At 41.8% G+C, this 20,615-nt stretch overlaps 1 protein-coding gene across 3 annotated transcripts in view; it reads right to left on the reverse strand.

The window, feature by feature from the left end:
* Positions 1–20,615, reverse strand: part of BMPER (BMP binding endothelial regulator) — a 262,587-nt gene that overhangs the window by 101,575 nt on the left and 140,397 nt on the right. For all 3 annotated transcript variants that reach the window (XM_043463230.1, XM_043463229.1, XM_043463228.1), the window contains exons 7-8: positions 9,223–9,322; positions 3,782–3,891 (exon numbers count right to left, since the gene is read on the reverse strand). In XM_043463230.1, coding sequence (XP_043319165.1) covers positions 3,782–3,891; positions 9,223–9,322 — 210 coding nt within the window. The remainder of the gene's footprint in view (positions 1–3,781; positions 3,892–9,222; positions 9,323–20,615) is intronic.

Raw genomic sequence — 20,615 nt, forward strand, 5'->3', positions numbered from 1 at the left:
ACCCCACAGACTGTAGCCCACCAGGCTTCTCTGTCCATGGAATTCTCCCGGCAAGAATACTGGAGTGGATTGCCATTCCCTTCTCCAGAGGAACTTCCCAACTCAGGGATGGAACCCTGGTCTCCTGCATCGCAGAGAGTTTCTTTACTGTTTGAGCTATAGGGAAGTCCTGGTCTTCCTTTAACAACCCACAATTAACTTCTTTAAAACATATGCTGAAGATGTGTGTAAAAGTCGCTTAGTTGTACCCAACTCTTTGTGACCCCATGAACTATACTGTCCACGGAATTCTCCAGGCCAGAATACTGGAGTGGGTAGCCTTTCCCTTCTACAGGGAATCTTCCCAACCCAGGGATAGAAGATACCATATTCTAATTCACTGCAAAAAACCTTTCATTCACCTCAAAATTTTATTTGCTGACTAAGTATCTGGACTAGAAGAAGAGGAAGCTATGAACAGTGTGACATATGCACCCCACTTTCCAAGGGCTTAGCAGTTAACGCTCAGGAGACTGATGGGATATTCTGCTCCAGCCACTGGGTAAGAAGGCCCAGTGCACTATGGACCAACCAGTTTCCTTCTTTTTTCCTGCCCTTCTCATCTTTTGCAATCCTCCTTAACAGTGTTCCCTCAGGTCTCCCCCATGGCTTTATGACACCTTCTAGAACTGACAGTAAACTCAGGACATCTTTGATCAAAGAGTAAAAATTTAGAGCTCATGCTCCCTGTGAAGATGAAATTCCTTAGTGTGTTCCGTGTTCACAAAGGAACCAAATGAGCAATTCTAAAGCTAGGTCTGGGTTCTATAGGTCTTCCATCAACTGTGTGACCTTAATCAAGGGCACTTAAACTCTAAGGGTGACAAGTCTATATCTATAACATTAAGGAGTGTGGCTTGATTTCAAAAGAAGTGGCATTCCATGGACAAAATAGCCAAGTGAGCTGTACTTATTGACTCATTCAACAATGCATGGGAAAAAAGTTCAGAGGCGCCTAAGAAAAGTAAATTTTTCCAGTTTCCCAGCCAACAAGCTGAAATTTCACCTGGAGTAGAATGTCAGGTGGAATGACTATAAGAGCAAAATATTTATGAAACTTAGCAGAAGACAGGATGGAGGAAAGAAGTGTCCCAGGGTAGATTAGCAACGACCTTAAAGTGCTGAGTTAGTGTGAACCAAGAGCAGGGAAATGAGACCAAACCCCTCTCCAAAACATAGACCCAATCAGTAAGCTTGGAGAGAGGACTCACTTTGGAGCCTTGCATACAAATAGGTTGTGTAAATCGACAGACGTAACTTCTGCAGCTTCTACATCAATTCTATACTTCAAAAGGCACTTCTGGTACCATCTACTATACTCTCACTAACTTATCCTCTTAATATGACAATGAGATGATCCTTCAATAAAAGGCATTTGTTATTCAAATCAAATCACACAGTGGATAAGATGTAGAATCGAATAAGACCAGGGTAGAATGCCAGTTCATTTATTAAGTGTATTGTCTTGTACAAATCCATCCCCCTGTGCCCCGGATTCCTCATCTTCAAAATGGAGATGATAACACCTCTCAAGTTTATTATGCAGTTTAATGGAATATGCAAAGTACTTGGCACAGTGCCTGGCACATGGAAATAAGTCAGTTCATAAAATGGAAAAAATCCTTTGTCAAACAGCATGTTTTGATTTCAAGTTTGAAAAACAACGGCACTCACCAGCTCTAGAATAGTGCATACTTCATGATAGATTTCCCAACTTTCATTAAATATATACCCACAACCAACCATCCCCCACCACACACAAATAAACACACACACACAGTACCATTAGATCATTGCTTAGAACTGGATTAAGCAATTAGAATACAGAGATGGATGGATGTGCGCCTATCCTCAAGGAACTCACAAAGAGAAGAGACAACCATCTGAACAAAGACTATATAATAATGCGGTAAAAAGAACTAGTAAAGGTGTAGGGCTAGCAGAGAAGATGTAACAATTACCTATCTAGGTGGGTCGGGAAAACCTCACTAGAAGAGGTGACACCTGAGAAAGGCTGCTGTGAATGAAGAGGGGTTTGCTAATCAAACTCCAGAAAGATGAGGACACTGCAGGCAGACAGAAACCTGAAACTGAATTGTGTTCAGAGAACTATGTCCTGCGCCTGCCATGGCACTCACTGGATGGGGATACTGGAGAGGGAAACTCTAAACAGGTACAAAACAACCCTGATCACCCCAAATGATTGCAGCCTGATTCTTCAAGTATTCCATTTCCCCAAAATGACCGTGAACTCGTACTCTGATAAAAAACATCTTGAAGGAACAGTTTCAGTTACGCTTCTTTTGAGTATTGGGACATATTGGCTAATCATCTCTCGAAGAATCTCTCAAAGAATGAGACCCAAAATGCTGCAAGCATAACTAATTTCTATTCCCGGGATGCCTGGCTTTTCTGCAATCAAGAGAATCGGGAATGTGATGTGTTTCATCAAAGGCTCAGTATCCCCAGGAGGAAGCTATAACCTGTGAAATTCCAGGAGAGAAAGAGAAGTCCAGAGGATGGAGGCCAAGGCCAACAGAAGGAGTGGCTATATGTTTAGCACAGGATTCTATGAACCATGAAAGAGAGGAGAGGGCCTCAGCAAAGTAATTCCAGCCTTTGGAATTACTTGCTGTTCAGTGCTAGGGAACAGACAGTTCAGCCCTTACTCAGCCACTTCCTTGAAGGAGTGCATGCTCATTAACAAAGCATGCCTTGAGTAATCAGGAACTTCTGAACTCTAATCCCAGCTACTGATTGACAGTGAAAAAAGTTCCTCTTTCCCTCTCCAGACCTCTGGTTATTAAAAACAAACAACAACTATCACCCCCAAAATGTATTATTCTAAACTCATGTCACACAGATGTTTCGGTTAACTTGCTAATGAATGGTCCTAAAATCCTCCATGTAAATGATTCTCTTCTCGGTTTCAGAACTCAATCACCATATAAATATAGCCTAGGAATGTGTGATGTGCATAATCCCTTTAAATTTCTGGAGCTGAGAATTCTTTCTTTACCAGTCACTAGATGTGTGGTTGCCTTTTGAAGAAAGGGGGGAATGACTCAAGTAAGAAATGGTACGATGAACAACACATAAATACTCTCTTCCCAAACTACCAGGTTTATTTTTGTGATAAACTGTGAACCCATGCCTTTCTTTTCTCTTTATTGTTATTGTTCAGTCGCTAAGTCATGCCTGACTCCCTCGTGGACTGCAGCACACCAGGCTTTCCTGTCCTTTACTGTCTCCTAGAGTTTGCTCAAACTCATGTCCATTGAGTCGGTGATGCTATCCAACAATCTCATCCTCTGTTGCCCCACTTCTCCTCCTGCTCTCAATCTTTCCCAGCAACAGTCTTTTCTGATGAGTTGGCTTCTTTTCTCTTGCATGTGGTCAAAGTTATTTTTATTGCCAGGTGTGCCCGAGAATTCATACTGAATAATTAGAGCCAGAGAATACTGCCACGTGTATTTGTCTGATTTTTATAAGTGCTTCAGCCCCTCAGAGTTTAATTCTCATCCCCAGAGCTAACTTATTGGTCCTGGGAAGATGACAGTGATTTATAATTTGGATCCTATGTCTAAACTTCCTTGTGAACATGCAGTATAATTTTACAGATAAAGTGGCATCAGTAATGCCTTGTTCCCATAAATAACACATTATTATGTTTGGCTATCGTGTTAACATTAAAATCAAAATGCTATCCATGTTGGATCACAGCCCTTCAGAACCATCTTACCTTGCAGGTACACGCAGTGCAGTTATCATAGAGAAAAGAGGATCCATTGTCATAAACATCACTGCGAAAGAGGCAGCTTCCAAATGGGAGGTCAAACACTTTCCTTTGACCTAGAAAGACGCAATGGCATAGTGTTAGCAAGACAGAAGTCAGGGATATCCCACTTCATCATCAGCAATTATAGCACAGGACTGTTAAACATTCCCACAAGACCAGATAAATCCAGTGCACAAATACAGAGCCATGGGTCACATGTTTCTAGGGGATTCCAAGGAATCATGACCTCAAAGAGTTTTTGCTAAAGAGAGTTTGATTCCATACTGAATCTTGTAAGTTTAACAAATCTTTATTATGAGTTCATCCTAGTGAACCAGGATGACTAAGACATTCTGTCCCAGTGGAGCTTAGTCTACTGGGGAAACAAATCCACAAAAGATGATTTCAATACAATAAGGCAGTCAGTTCTGGAAAGAAGCCAATATAGGAACTGTGTGGACAGAGAGGACAGAGTAGACTTTTTGGAGGATGTGCTGCCTGAGCTGTATCTTAAAGAATGAGTAAAATTATCCAGAAAGTGGGTTTTGGCAGGGAAGAGGCAGGAGAAGTCAAGATATCCAAAGAAGACTAGGATGAGCAAAAAGAAAAACTAATGAGATAGTATCTCAGTTGAAGAAATGACAAGTCCATTGGCATCAAGGGTGATGCTAACTCAAAGATCACATAGAGGAAGAATCCAACTCCACATACCCAGTGTTCAACCTCCCACAGTCATCACAACCTCTTGCAGAATTACCTTGGTTTTCCCTGACGTAAGGATTTGATTGGTGACCCAAAAGGCAAAAAAAATCAACCCCAAATAAAGAGTGTAATCCAATTTCCTTCTTTCTTTCAGTATTTGAGTTTCTACTCCCTGGAGCACATAAAAATATCTCTGAAATGTTACTTCAATTAAGGACTAAGTTGAGAAGTCAAAGATTAATCATCACTCATAAGATTTATACCCACACTCTTCCTGTAAAAAGGTTAAAAGAATCTCTATTTCATTGGAGACCAAATGAAATGCTGAAGTATCTATAAACACATATGAAATGCTATTCTCGGAATTAGAATTGTTGGAATTACTGTTAGTAGGTGTCAAGAAAAAATGCCATCTTCCCATTAAGAGTCAACCTCAAAGCTGGGATACAGTATAGATGTAGAATTAAATCATTAGTTTAGTTCTCCCTACAAGAAGCAAACTTGCCTCAAAAGATGATTGTGATAATTTTAACTTGAGTCCCACATACAGACTCCCGAGTGACCTTGAGCTTGATTTCTCCAGGCCTGACTTAGTTCACTTGTCATAAAATGATATCAAAATGCCTCCTCCCAATAACATATTACCATCTCTAACTACAATGTCAGTGCTAAAGTATACCATCAAAAACTTTTTTATGGTTATATAAAATTTAGCATAATGACTGTATGTGCACCTAACAATTAGCAATATCCCAACTGAAACAGGCATTCTTCTGTGTATACTCAGATTCTGAGTCTTTTGAAGTTTGTAAAGATTTACAGATTAAATCAGAGGATTACCTGAAAAATACAGAATTCATCCTTTCTCTAGGTCTTCCTCTAAGTAACTCCCAAGGGTTGTCTGAAGCATCAGAAATCTGTGTGCAGGCCACGCACCCCATCAGAATCACACCTGTCATATCACACCTTGATTTAGGACACTCTATAAAAGAGTGTCACCCCTGAGCAGAAAAACCCCTAAGCAGATTTTTTTTTTAATTTACTACAGAAATGATGGTGACATTATTTTTCACTGCTTTAAACACTGTCCTCTATATTATTCCATCAAAGATATATTTCTGTCCTTTAAGAATTAAAAACAGCTCTGCTTCAATTGAGTATTTGTTTCAAATTGTGATAACATGGTTTGCCTTGTCCTGTCTTTTATCATATATATTATTATGTAGTTAGACTGGTGGATTGATACATCAGTAGACTACTGAACAAAAAAGGCTTGAGTTTAATCTCCCTGCACAAATATGACCAATGGCAGATAAGTATTATCATTATTAGAGGTGGTATAATTCAAATAGGCTTCCCAGGTGGCACAGTGGTAAAGAATCCATCTGCCAATTCAGGAGATGTGGGCTCAATTTCTAGGCAGGAAGATCCCCTGGAGAAGGAAATGGCAACCCACTCCAGTATTCTTGCTTGGAGAATCCACATGAACAGAGGAGCCTGATGGGCTGCAGTCCATGGGGTTGCAAAGAATCAGACACAACTGAGCAACTGAGCTCACAGCACATATAATTCAAATCTGATCTTGGGCCGTGTGACTCTAAGAGGTGCATCGGGTGCAAAAGGCAGGTGTATGTCGTCTGAATGAATCCTGCTCACGGGAAAACTGAACAGCAAATCAGTGTCCCAAAATCCAAAAGTCTAGTTAGCCTAAAATTTCAGCATCTACTAAGCATTGCTGTGTTTACCTTTTTTTTTTTTTCTCCTGTCTTCTGTTGTGTGGGTATGTTTCTTTCTACTGTCAAAGAACATACAATCTTACCTAAATCCCAAAGTCATCATGGCTCAAAATAAGATAAAACATTCAAAAGAATGGTTCAGAGACTTCATGTATAGCCTAATTTAAGCCATTTCCACTTTATTCCCCTGGGGCTTAGCCCAGCAGTAAAGGTCTCATTTGGGAGAATTAGGATTTTTGTTTCCTAAGACTTACTGTTCCTTTTGTAGTCCGACCTATGACCACAAACAGACAGAAAAATCTGCATTCAATACAACAGTCATTGTTCATATGAGAATCTGATCTGACTCAGCATATCCACGATACCAGCTTCAGAGCTTTAATCAAGCCTGCTGCTGCTGCTGCTAAATCGCTTCAGTTGTGTCCATCTGTGTGACTCCATAGACGGCAGCCCACCAGGCTCCTCCATCCCGGGATTCTCCAGGCAAGAATACTGGAGTTGGTTGCCATTTCCTTCTCCAATGCATGCACGCATGCTAAGTCGCTTCAGTCATGTCTGACTCTCTGCAAGCATATGGACAGCAACCCACCAGGCTCCTCTGTCCACAGGATTCTCTAGGCAAGCCTACTTATCCTCAAGTTGAGGCCCCCAGGCCACACCTCCTCTGGGACGACTTTCTCACTTAGATGGGGCCCTGTTTCCACCATGACCCACAGCATGATGATTTCAACAACAGTGAACTGGCTACTTCTCTTCCGGGGGCACAAGCACACGTGGGCAACCCAAGAAGCACACACATCAGTGGAAATGCCTTCAGTCAGTCATGTCTAAACAATTCTCCTTTGTTCTGATAATATCTATGAAATTACTTTAAAAGCAGGTGCGTGTTTGTGTGTGTTTGCGTGTGTATACACAGAAGGAAGGCAAACATTATTAGATGAAGAGTTAGCAGCAGAATCCTTCAAAGAAGAGAAAGCTGCCTTCATTTAACAAGATACCTTTATTGGCCAATTCAGTTGTAGGAAGATAGACTTCAGGGTATGGCTATGATAAGCTGGGAGTGATAAAAATAAATCAACAGGGGTTTCGATTGGAGGAAGCAAAGTATGAAAGAAAAGACAGAAGATTCAAGGAAAGAGTGTGGACAGTAAGGATTGGAGGCTGGTACTCCACAGAAAAGAGACAAACAGTGATATTTTCCTAAAGGCAAAGTAGCTGAGACCTTTTAAGAAGAAAGCAAGCTTAATATTTCAGTTTCTGTTATTCATTGTGCTTCCCTGAAAAGTAATCAGCCTCTCTTACTGTAAACCTTCAGCGAAATCCCCTGCACAAGCCTTGATTCAATAGCACCGCAGAATGTGAAAAGACAGGGTGAGGAGGTTTTCCTGAAAGGACAAAATGATGTTGAAGAAGCAGATGGAGGAGGGAAAGGAAGAGGAACAAAAATGGGAAGAGAAGGAGGAGGAGGTAGAAGAGGAAGAGGTAGGGAACAAATAGAAAAAAGCAGCAGGAGCAAAAACACAAAGCCAGCGGTGATGAGAAAATACAAGCCAAGGACCCCTGGAGATATTGGTGGGGATGCTGCATATTCTATTGTATTCATTAGATGGATCAAGCTACTTTTATCTGAATCTTAAACAGTCAAGCTCAATCAACTCAATGACCCAAAGGCCACATGGAAGAAGTTGATAGATAGATTACGAATAAAAACCAAAGGATTCCGTGCTCTAGAGACCCTCCTTCCAGGGTGCTTCTCTTCAGGTGGTAACACGTGTGCTACTCTCCATGTTACCAGGAAAGCTGAGAAGCAGCAGGTTAAATCGTGGGCTTGGGAATCACAGAGACTTATGTTCAGGAGTCAACTCCATAGCTCACTAGCTGTGCTACCTTCTAGGAATTCTACTTCTTTCTCAGCACAAAACTAATAATGGTGCCTATATTATTAATACACATCAGAATTCTATACTGAGCACCTCTAGGTCACAGACTCTTGAGAAAATTAAATGAGAAAAAAGTTCCTGAAGTTTTCACATGGTACCTAGTACATAATAATTGTTCAAAAAGGAATAGCTAATCCTTTTATTGACTTTTTCATTATTCCCTTCCAAACCTCTTGTTTGAGGCATGTTATCCTCCTACATGTTTTTGCCTCTAAAATAACACTCTATTCCTCCCTCTGTTTACTTCATATGCCTTTATTTATTTATTTTTCTTTTTTGGTCATGCTTCGAATCATGTGCGATCTTAGTTCCCTGACCAGGGATTGAACCCTCGCACCCCTGCCCCCATCCCCCATCCAACGCCCACATTGGTAGTACAGAGTCTTAACCACTGGACTGCCAGGGAAGTCCTCACATGCCTTTAAAATACATTCCTACTAAATGTCAGATGCCCAGTTAAAGACAGTTTCTCAATGTTGTTCTCCCCACAAAAATACATTTCTACTAATCATCATATTTCCAATTAAAGATGGTTTCCTCAGTACCATTCTCTCCACAAGAGGCTATTATCCCAGGGTGTCTGGTATACCAGGTTTACAACTACAGGGGAAGATAAGAGAAAAGAAAGTTCTGGGGAGGCTCAGAAGTGAAATAAACCCTTGTATACACCTTGGTGGTGATTTATTCTCTCATATGTGCCCAACTTTTGCGATCCCATGGTCTTGTAGTCCACCAGGCTCCTCTGTCCCTGGGATTCTCCAGGCAAGAATACTGGAGTGGGTTGCCATTTCCTCCTCCAGGGGATCTCCCCGACCCAGGTGTCAAACCCAGGTCTCCTGCATTGCGGGTGGATTCTTTACCTACTGAGCCACCACACCTTACACTCAGGTAACCAGAAGAAGGTGTTGTCTCTAAGAAGCCATGAAATAGCACAACTTGAGAACCTCAAGTTAACAAAGCAGACGACTCTCCACAGAAACTCCCAGAATAAATTACATTGTTCTTTGACCTGAAAACATTCACTCACCCAAACATTTGGGGCAGCACTGTCCTGGGGGAATGTGGCTAAGATGCTGAGGACAGGAGAGAATGGGACAGACTTCTCTCACGCACTGTGTCCTGCCTCCCTAAAGAAAAGAGAAGGAGAAAAAAGCACATTTAGAAAAGTACGTGCATATATACAGTGTCTAACCAAACTATCTGGAACAAACCTAGGCCTTTCCTGAGGTTGGTCCCGGGGTGATTGCTCAGACCTGGGCAACTGCCCCTAGGTATCCTGCGCTCTTCCCTGTAGATGCCATGAATTGTACCCATGAGAAGACTGCCTCTAAAGCGATGGGCACACCATCACCTCTCCCCACTCACCGCCACCACCACCTTTATCTTTTTTTTCTTCTTGAAGTGAAAGTGAAAGTCATTCAGTCATGTCAGACTCCTTGCAATCCCATGGACTGTAGCCCACCAGGCTCCTCTGTCCATGACATTCTCCAGGCAAGAATACTGGAGTGGGTTGCCATGCCCTCCTCCAAGGGGATCTTCCCAACCCAGAGACTGAACCCTGGTCTCCTGCATTACAAGCAGATTCTTTACCATCTGAGCCACCTGAGCATTTTGGCTCTTAAGACCAACCAACCCTCTCGGTTTGGCTGAGATATGAGGCTTTCAGTACTATAACCAGGAAACGTCTCTGGCAAACCCAGATAGGTTGGCCTCTCTTTCCAAGCCCAAGGCAACAAAGCAACTTTGGAGGTTCTACTGAGATGTGTCTTCCTCTTTCAGGCCCCCATCTTTCTAGTCCTGCAGTAAAGCTTCCTCCAGGAAGACTTCCCTTTTGATTACTCCTTAATGGTGTTGCTAGAATGACTCAGCAAAGCTCAGATTTGGGGAAGTTAGTCAATCTGCTGAAAATGGATACACTGGAAGCCAACATTCAGAAGAACCATTTCACTGAAGTCATTCAGCTAATCTAATCTGTTTCTATGAATCAAATAGAAGATTTATGATGACTGATATTAAAAAGACTTCAGCAGCCTCGGAAAATCTTTTAGAGTCTTCGGATCTTTCATTGTCTCTCTTCTTGACCCTTTCTGTCCTCCAGCATCCATCACCTCTGACATCCATTCCTTCTCTTCCTCAGTATCCCCTGCTTCCCTGCCCATTAGTATCTCTTGCCCCTCCGGGATGGAAGATGAGCATAGCAACTTCCTTTCTCCATTCCTTAGCAGGGATACCTATTTTTCCAGCCTCAGCAACTTGTAACTGAATTCCATAAAGCCAAGACAAAAAACAAAAAAAAAAAATTTGGGCTTTCCAGTCAATTTACATTCAACAGCTTTGCAAGGCTCAAGTGAAAACTATCTGGTGCAATATGAATTACTATCAAATTTGTGAATAATTCAGTTTGTTTTTTCTTTACAAAAAAAAAATCAGTAAATTTAGTAGATCAATCACTAGGCAAATGACATTTCAATGAATTGGCTTCTCTAGAATTTGAGCTGGAAACCAAACTAGTAGACCCTCAAAAGTACCCATTGCCTCAAGCCTGGAATTTTTATCTTGAGAAGCCTCAGGAAATAAGCAACTCATGCCTCAAAGAGCCCTGGGCCTCGCAAGGGAAAGATTCCCTCATAGCGTTTCCTCACACCTTCTCCAGCACTCTCTGTATTAACACCAGACATTAGCCGTCTGGATCCTATTCATTCCCATCCGAGCACACTACTATCGCCTGTTGTTTCTGCTTTCCCTTCCTATTCCTGCCATTTTCATTATGCAAGTTTTATTTTTTGGTAGGGATAGATGAAAAGGGTAGAGCATGTTATGTCTTTTAAAATATTTATTATTTTTAAGCCACTTTAAGGTTGGCTTCTTCCCCAAACCAATAGAAAACACACAAAAATACCACAAAAAGTCCTTCTGTTGTTTTTACATTATTTCCAGATCAGCACGAATCACTAAAAATGTCCCAGGAATCCCTAGCTGTTCTCAGTGAGTTTCCTCACTCAACTGCATAATCCTGGACTCTGGCTCATCACCAGACTTCAGAGGTGCATAACCTGAGTCTTGGTCACACTCTGAGGTCTGCCCCAGCTTATACATAAACCACAAAAGTCAAATCTAGAGGGAGGCAGAAGGCTATCCTTAGCTTTTAACTTCCTCAATTCTCGAAGCCTTGGGCCACACGAGGTTGCCTGGATGTCGGCTTCTCTTAGGTGCACAGAGAATGTATTCTTTTCATCAATATTCTCTGTTCTTGTTGGATCAGCATCTATTTTTCAAGCATATTTTAAAATGAAAATTTAAGAAAAATATTGCATAGTTGCATGGCCGTCAACTTGTCCAACACACTGGAAAGCTGGCCAGAGACTGTGTACACTCCAGTAATTTTCCTTACAATAAGGTCAAAGAGTGAATTTTGCATGCATAATACAACTGCAGTTTGTGTCTCCCTAGAGTCTGTTAAAGTAACTTGAACTCCAATTTAAGTTTGCTGCTTTGGTCAGGTTTTATTTTGTTTGAGCTGCAGAATTGTGGCATAGCCCAAGTCCCGAGGCTGCATTCCAATTAATACCTCCAAAGAAAGTCCCAGGCCCTTTCAGCTCACAACCTGCTTCTATGATTTCAACTCAGCAGGGACTCTGGCTAAACTATAAGCCAGGGCTTTGCTGTAAACCAAGAAAGTTAAAAAAGCAGAAGCAAACATTTCTGGTTCTAAAAGTGCACTAATTCCTACTGTAATTGCACTAAATCAACTCTATCAGATTATCACCCTCGCTTTCTAATTAACTTACCTGCCTCAGCTTTCTTTCCATGAGTCCATCCTGCAAGGTTCAATATCTCCAAGACTCCTATCCAGCATCCACAACTGTTTCATTATTTGAGCTAAGATTTATTCAAGGTTTACAATATGTTGGGATTACCAGCAGTGAATATAACATACCAAAAAATCATTCTTTATAGATCATGTCCATATGTTAAGGTGGAGGATGACTTAACCATAACATTCAGGAGAAAGTTCAACCCACTCAAGCTAAAAGTCCGTGTAGAAACAACTAGGTGCCCACTAGAATCTTTTTTCCTCCTGACACAGAGCCAATGTGTATTTCCCAGTCTCCGTTACTGTTAGGGGTGGCCAGTGGGAGGTAGACGGAAATCTCTCACACTAAAGCAGGCTGAATGCCGAAGAACTGATGCTTTTAAACTGAGGTGTTGGAGAAGACTCTTGAGAGTCCCTTGGACTGCAAGGAGATCAAGCCAGTCAATCCTGAAGGAAATCAATCCCAAATATTCATTAGAAAGACTGATGCTGAAACTGAAGCTCCAATACTTGGGCCATCTGATGCAAAGAGCTGACTCATTGGAAAAGACCCTGATGCTGGGAAAGATTGAAAGCAGGAGAAGGGATGACAGAGGATGAGACGATTGGATGGCATCACTGACTCAGTGGACATGAGTCTGAGCAAACTCCAGAAGACAGTGAAGGACAGGGAGGCCTGGTGTGCTGCAGTTCGTGGGGTCACAGAGTTGGACACAGCTGAGTGACTGAACAACAAGGTGCCATGCTCTCAAGAGCTTTGCAGTAACGTGGAAGAGCCTCTTCCCTGAGTCACCAATGGAAGTCTACCCGCTAAACACCTGCAAGGAACTGTTAAATGAGCAAGAAATAAATTTTATCATGTTAACACTTGAATGCATCAGTTCTTTATTACCCCAGTGAGGCAACTTTGTCAAAATACCCCATAATCTTTTCTCCAATCTCCAACACCAACACAGAGAGGGGATTCCAGTTTATCTTATTTCTTTCCTGTTCCCAAACATATTTCCTGCCTCTCTCTTCTTTATATATGCATCTTTCCCTTTCTGCCCCCATCACTGACCCCTATGGAAATCCTGCTTCACTCAAGGTCTATTTCATGCCTCTTCTCTTCTGTAAAGTCTTCTAGACCCTTTCAATTCCCAGCAACCTCCTCTATAATCTCGTGTCTTTTCTCATCTACACTCTTGATATTTTTGACACACACATGAACATTTAACCCTGACAGACAACACTGGTTTTGCCTCTAAGCTAGACTATGCTATGGGCAAGAGCCAGTCCTTTGAGCCTAATATCTTTCTTCAGACTCAAGGAAACATCTCAATAAAAATCCACTGAATGAAAGGAAGAGCCACCACATATAATGAGCTCCAGAATCCAGGTAAATTTTTCAGAGCACTTCAACTACAAGATGCCGATGAGACGGCAGAGTTCAGGGCTGTCTGTATCCCCTTACTTTTGTATCTCCTCGGGTTTTGCACAATTTGTGTACCAACTAAATGTTTGTTAGTGCCAATATTTCAAAAAGCATCCCTCAACTTCAGTTTTTAAAGATGGTATGAGTCCTAGTATCCATATATTTTGTCTAACGTTTGAAAATGTCTAAATGGTCAAAATGCATAGGGACTAATGACTGTATTCCCGTTTGATTAACAAGAAAAGCTAGGAAAGTCCATGATACCGGAGAGTTACAATTTCTACCATTTGCCCATTCCTTGAAAAGGCAAACTTGTCCTTTAGAGGTGATCCTTTGTTCCTATTGCCTATACAAGTGCCTCTCCAAAAGTAGTCATTTTAAAAAGAAAGACATGGAATTTATTCCAGGTCTATTTTCTTAATTTTCTTTTAGTTGATTTAGTCAAGAACACAATTACTTTGTGTCAAAGCTTACCCTAAAGCAGCAGTTCTGTTGCATAATTAAAAAAAAAAAAAGTATCTTCCTGAATGTAGTAATGAGTGCAAGATGATAAAACCATAGCCACGTGCATGCGGGATGCTTCTCCCATCCCTGAGGTCTGCTGGGAATTGAGGGCTGGAAACTGTTCTGTAGCACGTGACATGGCACTCATTCATCGACCAGGAAACAGATCGTGGCCACCTAACAGGAGGTGGGAAGCACAGCCGTGCATTTCTAACCAGTAAAGACCAGTCAGCTACACGCAACCACATTCAAGAGCGATTTTTTTGTTTGTTTTGAGAGCAATGTTTTTTTAAACAATATTCAACTCTGAAGAAAATAGCCTTCTCCATTGATTCTAGATGGAGGTGAGAACGAGGGAAGAGGAAAAACTGGAGGAACTAGGGTAAGGAAGAAATAAATAATGGGTACAAAGAGCTCATGTGTGACTCACAATTTTTACATCACAACAACCAGTGGTATAAAGCAAATTTGGGAACAGAGCACCAAATCTGAATTACAAATTGGGTTAAAAAAACTTCCCCCAAAGAAATGGGTATCTTTATCTACACCTCTCTTCAACCTGGAAATTTATTTTGATAAAGTTCCAGAGCATGACAGCTACTTTAGGGGTGCAGGACTTAGTACTTGGCTTCCCCTCTTCTTGGCCAGTGTGGAATCGGAAATCAACACAGAAGAGAGCAGCAGGTGAGGTGTGAGGCTGAGGGAGTGGAAGGAGAGTGGACAAAGGCAGAGATGTCACCTGCTTCCCTGGTAGCTCAGACAGTAAAGAATCTGCCTGCAGTACAGGAGACTGGGGTTCGACCCCTGGGTTGGGAAGATCCCCTGGAGAAGGAACCAGCAACCCACTCCAGTATTCTTGCCTGCAGAATTCCATGGACTTAGGAGCCTGGTGGGTTATAGTCCATAGGGTTGCAAAGAGGTGGACATGACTGAGCAACTTTTACTTTCACAAGCCCACTACAATGGGCTAGATAAAGGTATATATGAATGCACACACACATACACATATACACATACAATACAGTGGCATATATGTTTATATTACATGCTATAAAATCCCAGGGACAGAGGAGCCTGACAGGCTATATATATATATATATATATATACACATAGAGAGAGAGAGAGAGAGAGAGAGAGAGAGAGAGAGTCCATAGGGTCGCAAAGAGTTGGAGTCAATTGAGTGACTAAACCACTACCACCACCTGCTAAAATAATTTGTGTGTGTACAAGTGTGTGTGTTTGTGAGACTCAACACTAGCCTAGGGCTTTTAAACTTTGACATTATTGATGTTTTAAGTCTTTGCTTCAGGGGGCCGTCATATGCATTGTAGAATGTTTAGCAGCATCCCTGGTCTCTATCCACTGGATGCCAGTATCCCCCTTCATCCCCTGGTTGCAATAAACAGGAATGTCTCCAGACACTGCCAAATGATGCTGGGGTACAAAATCAATTCAAGTTGAGAACTACTACACTAGGCCAACGTTTTCTCGAGCCACAATCCAGGAACCTACATTTTTGATAACTTTCCCAGCCAACTTGAATGCTGCTCTCCAAGGCACCACAATTTTGCAAATGCCTCACTAACAGGAGCTTCCATCAAGTGGGGATTAAGTCATAATTATCTTGTGAGTTCCTCGCAGCTAAGCACATCATAGCTTGTAACACGTGATTAAGACGTGTGTTCTGAATGATGGAGAACATTTTTTTTAGGTTAGAGAGTTCTCTGAGAGAAGAATCAGGCCCCATTTCACCTCAGTGGCTAGAGGCTACTTTTACTCATGCTCACAGAAAGGCGGGCAGGAATGGGTGACTGAGGTTGATGGAGTTGAATTACACTTCTCTGAGGCATCTGTGCTGAGTCCAGATTGGGCTTTATCATCACCATCTGTATGGATCCTGGAGACTTTCTTCCCCAAGAATCTGAACATTATGGTATGTTTGGGTTTTTGTTTCCAAGTCATAAAACTCAACTTCAATTCTACACACAGAGAGTCAAAGGTATGTCAGCAAAGTTTGGCCATGGTACTTATTTTGTCTCATGAAAATCTTGAGCAAACAGTGACCTCTGAGATGTACCCACTGGGCTGATAAAAACATAACCTTTTTCTTTCTTCGCTGCCTATTCAGAAAATCAAGGCCTGCCTTAAGAATCAAGCCTGAACCAAATTCCTTTCATTTTTCCCATCAATTAATGTTCCCAAGTCCAGTCATACTGTTGCTCATATTATTGTTTTGGTTTCCTATTGCTGATCTAACAAATTACCACACAGCCTTGGTGACTTAAAATAACACACATTTATTATCTTACAGTTCTAGAGATTAAAAGTCTGAAATCAATTTCACTGGGCTAAAATCAAAGTGTCGGCAGGGCTATATTCCTTCTAAAGACTCCCAGGAGGAATCTGCTTCCTTGTCTCTTCCAACTTCTGGGTTCCTGGTCTTCTTTCTCCATCATCAAAACCATCAGTAGCATCTTCAAATCTCTCTCTGAACCTGGCCCTTGCTTTCATCATCATGTCCCCTCTAACTCTGACCCTTCCACTTTACCTTTTTAAGGACTCTTGAAAAAAGGGCCCATCCAGACAATCCAGGATAATCTCTCCATTTCAACAGCATTTTGTTGTTCAGTCACTCAGTTGTGTCCGACTCTTTGTGACCCCATGGACTACAGCACACCAGGCTTCCTGGTCCTTCACTATCTCCCACAGTTTTCTCAAACTCATGTCCATTTAGTCGATGATGCCATCCAACCATCTCATCCTCTGTCACCCCCTTCTCCTTCTGCCCTCAATCTTTCCCAGCATCAGGGTCTTTTCCAATGAGTCGGCTCTTCACAACAGATGGCCAAAGTATTGGAGCTTCAGTTTCAGCATCAGTCCTCTCAATGAATATTCAGGGTTGATTTCCTTTAGGATTGACTGGTTTGATCTCCTTGCTGTCCAAGAAACTTTCAAGAGTCTTCTCCAACCCCACAGTTCAAAAGCATGAATTCTTGGCGTTCAGCCTTCTTTATGGTCCAGCTCTCACGTCCGTACATGACTACTGGAAACATCCTTAACTAAAATCATATCTGCAAAGTCACTTTTGCCATATAAGGTGACAATCACAGGTTTGGGGGATTAGGATGTGAACATCTCAATGGTCAGAGAGCACATTATTATGCCTACCAAAGTTATTATTAAAGAAATGACATTTCATTTCACTGTGTAGCACCAGATGTAATGTTTCAGCTCTAATGTCACTCCAATGCACTATCCTCCCTGAACAAGCTAGTTTTTCCCGTATTTTACAAAAAAGGAAAAGACAGCCAGGAACTTCTGTTTGAATCCTGGTTATATGGTACTGAACTGAACAAGTTCCTCACTTCCCATTTATTCCTCTCCCTCTGCTCATCTCTAGTTATCTCATTCTACCTTTTAGAAGGTGACACTCCATTCAGACAATCTGAGTTTCTCATCTTGCTCACTCTCGTCTTATTGTCAGAGGCCGATCATCGGTGCTGATGGACATCTTCAGGAACATTTTGGATGTTAAGAAAGGAGGAAACCATCCTGTTTGCCAACAGGTCTCTTCAGGGGCCCTATATTAAAGTTCCCACCAAGTTGTATAATTTGTCACCCTCTGGCCCTTGACAATAAGCCCTGCAGGGACTTCAGTGTCCTCTGATGGCCAGAGAGATGATCCCCGGAGAGTCTGATTGTATTCATCATGTTCAGAGATACCTGCAGGAGATTTCAGAGAAACTGAAGGTGGGGGGCGGGGGTGGAGCGAGGTTGGGGTTGGATGGTGCCACAGCCAGGCCTCTCCTGTTGCTAGCTCTAGGCTTATTATCAGCAGCTGCCTGGGTGAGCAGGCTCAGCCTAGCTATGGAGACAGCAGTGGACTTCAAGTGCACGTGGAGGCAGGGCCAAAGGTCATAATTTTGTGAAATAAATATGAGAGTCATAAATAAATAGGTGATGCAAATGTGTTGATTCTTTTCACTAACACCATTTTAAAAGAGGGTTTCCATTACGTGTTTGCTTAAGCCTCATATCTAAAGGTAAAATTCATCTGTCTTCCTCTCTGAGTCCTGGTTCTTTGCTCTTTCTTGTCACTTAGCTGAACGGCAGGGTTTTTTTTTTTTTTTTTCCTTAATGTTTCTGCTTTGAAAAAGAAAATTTCAAATTTCTTCCTCTTCCACAAACCCAGCTTTCGCCACAGGCACACACACAAATCATTGATAAAAACTGGGATACTATTTGAGGCAAATTCCAACTGGTTGGAAGTTTCCAAGAATATTTTATTCCCTGTCTTTGTCCATTTTAGAAACAGGAAGATAAGACCACCCTTGAGGACCAACCTCCAATGCGATCTCTGAGCAAAGGCCCTGCAACCCGAGGGATAAAAAAGCTCTGGGAATCAGAACAGATCTGCCAACTCCAGTTCATTTGGTGTATGCGGATGGGAGCTGAGGGCTGAGGGATGCCTGGAGCAGAAGCAGTAATCTGCCCTGGAGGATGTGACACCTCTTTCCAAGGCTCACTGAACAGAGAAGTAGGACTTGCCGATAAGGGCCCTGAGAATCTGGCCTTGCTGGCAAGCATGGGAGGTTCCCTCTCTGAAACAATCAACAAATAAACAAACAAATCCACAGGAGAACACCCTCCTGATGTTTCAGATTCCCAGACACCTTCCAGACCACCCCGGTAGGATGTTTTTCAACTGTCGTTCTAAAAAAGAAAAAAGTAAAAGAAAGAAAACGAGCCCTTTTCCTTTTCTTGCCATTTTTATCCAAGTTCAACCTTTCATCATCATGTAAGTAGTCAAAGCTGTTACAAGCCTACCGCTGACACATCAAACGTTTTATCTACAGTCTGGCCCACTTCCAGGGAGATGAAAAGACCGATCATTCAGAACTCACACCTCCTGTGAGTTATGAGCCATTCCTGAAAGGAAGGAAATAACACCATTGTGCAGGAGGAAGGGCATTTTTCATGTTCCCCAGGCTGTCTGCGCTGTAGCAAAGCTGGTTATGCGCTAAGGAGGAAGCCACACGTAAGCCTTTGATTGGAGGCAAGTGTCTAGAAATACTGTCCCACAGTATGCTGATGGACTGCTGGTCTAAAACCTTTCTGTTGACCTTTAAGTTTTGACACCAGAAGTAGTTTATGTAATATACCACATGCTTCATATTGTTTTATTTTGCTTCCATAGTCTTTCATTTGGATTTATTATTTGCCCAAACTGGGTTGAGAGTTCACTAAGAATAGAAGCTAGGTTAATCTTCCTTTTGTCTCCCTCAAGTGCTTCTCTCCTCCCAGCTCCACAGCTAGACCACAGCCATCAGAAGTGCTTGGTTTTCAGTTAAACACCTACTTGTACAGTTGTCAGTTAAAACTAGAATAATTCAAAAACACTTGTGCCCCAGTAATGTTTCTTAAGGTCTAAAAATATCTGTTGCCTTAAAATGAATTAGTCTTAATGAAGATATATCTGGATCCCCTTACTGTATTGACAAAATTGCACTTAGAAGCCTTCAAGATTTTTCATAAATACAGTATACCTGAGAACACTACAGAAAAAAGATTACATTTAAACTTTAAATTTCTGAGTTGATGAGTCACAGCAGTTTGGCTTTTGTTCATCTCTGCAACAAACATTTGAGTTTCTATATGTTAGATACTGTGATCTTTAAATGAAAAATTTCAAAACTCCTATTCAGTATACATGACTATGTACAGTTCTCTACTTTGTATCAAGTGACAATTCCCTAAAATTCTAGTAAAATCTAAAATGCTGTAAATATAATATCCATAGAGTCCTATAAACACTCTAGCCTCTACTGAGGTACACTGTCCAGAGAAACTAGAGGCTTCTAGCACTACTCATTCAAACTAGTGATGCCTGTGGGTATCGGTCTTGTCAACCAATTCTAAGTTTGTGTTTTAAGACAATCAGGATGTAACCCAATTTTGGCAAGCTCTTGGGATGATCATAATCTAGGCCTAATATGATCAAAGGAAAAGAAGTGTACAGGCTGTTGGAAATAGTCGTGATGAGGGACTCCTAGCTTGAGCCAAAGCTTGCATTCTGACAAGTCTGGGCAACTCCAGTGAAATAGAGAAGTTCACCTGTTTGTCTTGTGAGAGCAAACTCCATCCTAAGGGAGGAAGAGATGCAGCACGACAGAATCCCCTAGTTACTGAGTCTAGTTACACAAGGAAGGAATTACTGTGAATATAACTTGGCATCTGTCACTCAAGCGATCCCGAGTCTAGTGCCTGCCATGGATGCCCATGTTGGTCCTGAGGAAGAAAGATGCTGAAAGTAAAGCTGAAAAGAACTGTGAAATATTCAAGTACAGGCCCACTGATTTGGGATTTCTATAATTGAGTAAACACATGGAAAGGAAAATTCAGATGACACTGCTAGTGATCAGAGGTCTCCATGATATTAGTGGCAATGTGCAATCAAAGAGGATGGATGCAGTAGCCATGCCAGGCTGAGAACCAGAGTGACTGGGAAAGTGGGGGGAACAGAGGGGACAATGGCACACAGACATGAGAGATGATGGAATTTTGTCCAGTGCAGAAAAGAGGTATTTCCTCTATCGTAAACTCTTTTTAGGAAGACTAGGCATCCGCCTAGGAAGATGATCACCATTGGCAATACCTATTATAAAATAGTACCTGTGGACAAAGCAT

Source organism: Cervus canadensis, chromosome 3, assembly GCF_019320065.1.
Source record: "Cervus canadensis isolate Bull #8, Minnesota chromosome 3, ASM1932006v1, whole genome shotgun sequence".
NCBI lineage: Eukaryota > Metazoa > Chordata > Mammalia > Artiodactyla > Cervidae > Cervus > Cervus canadensis.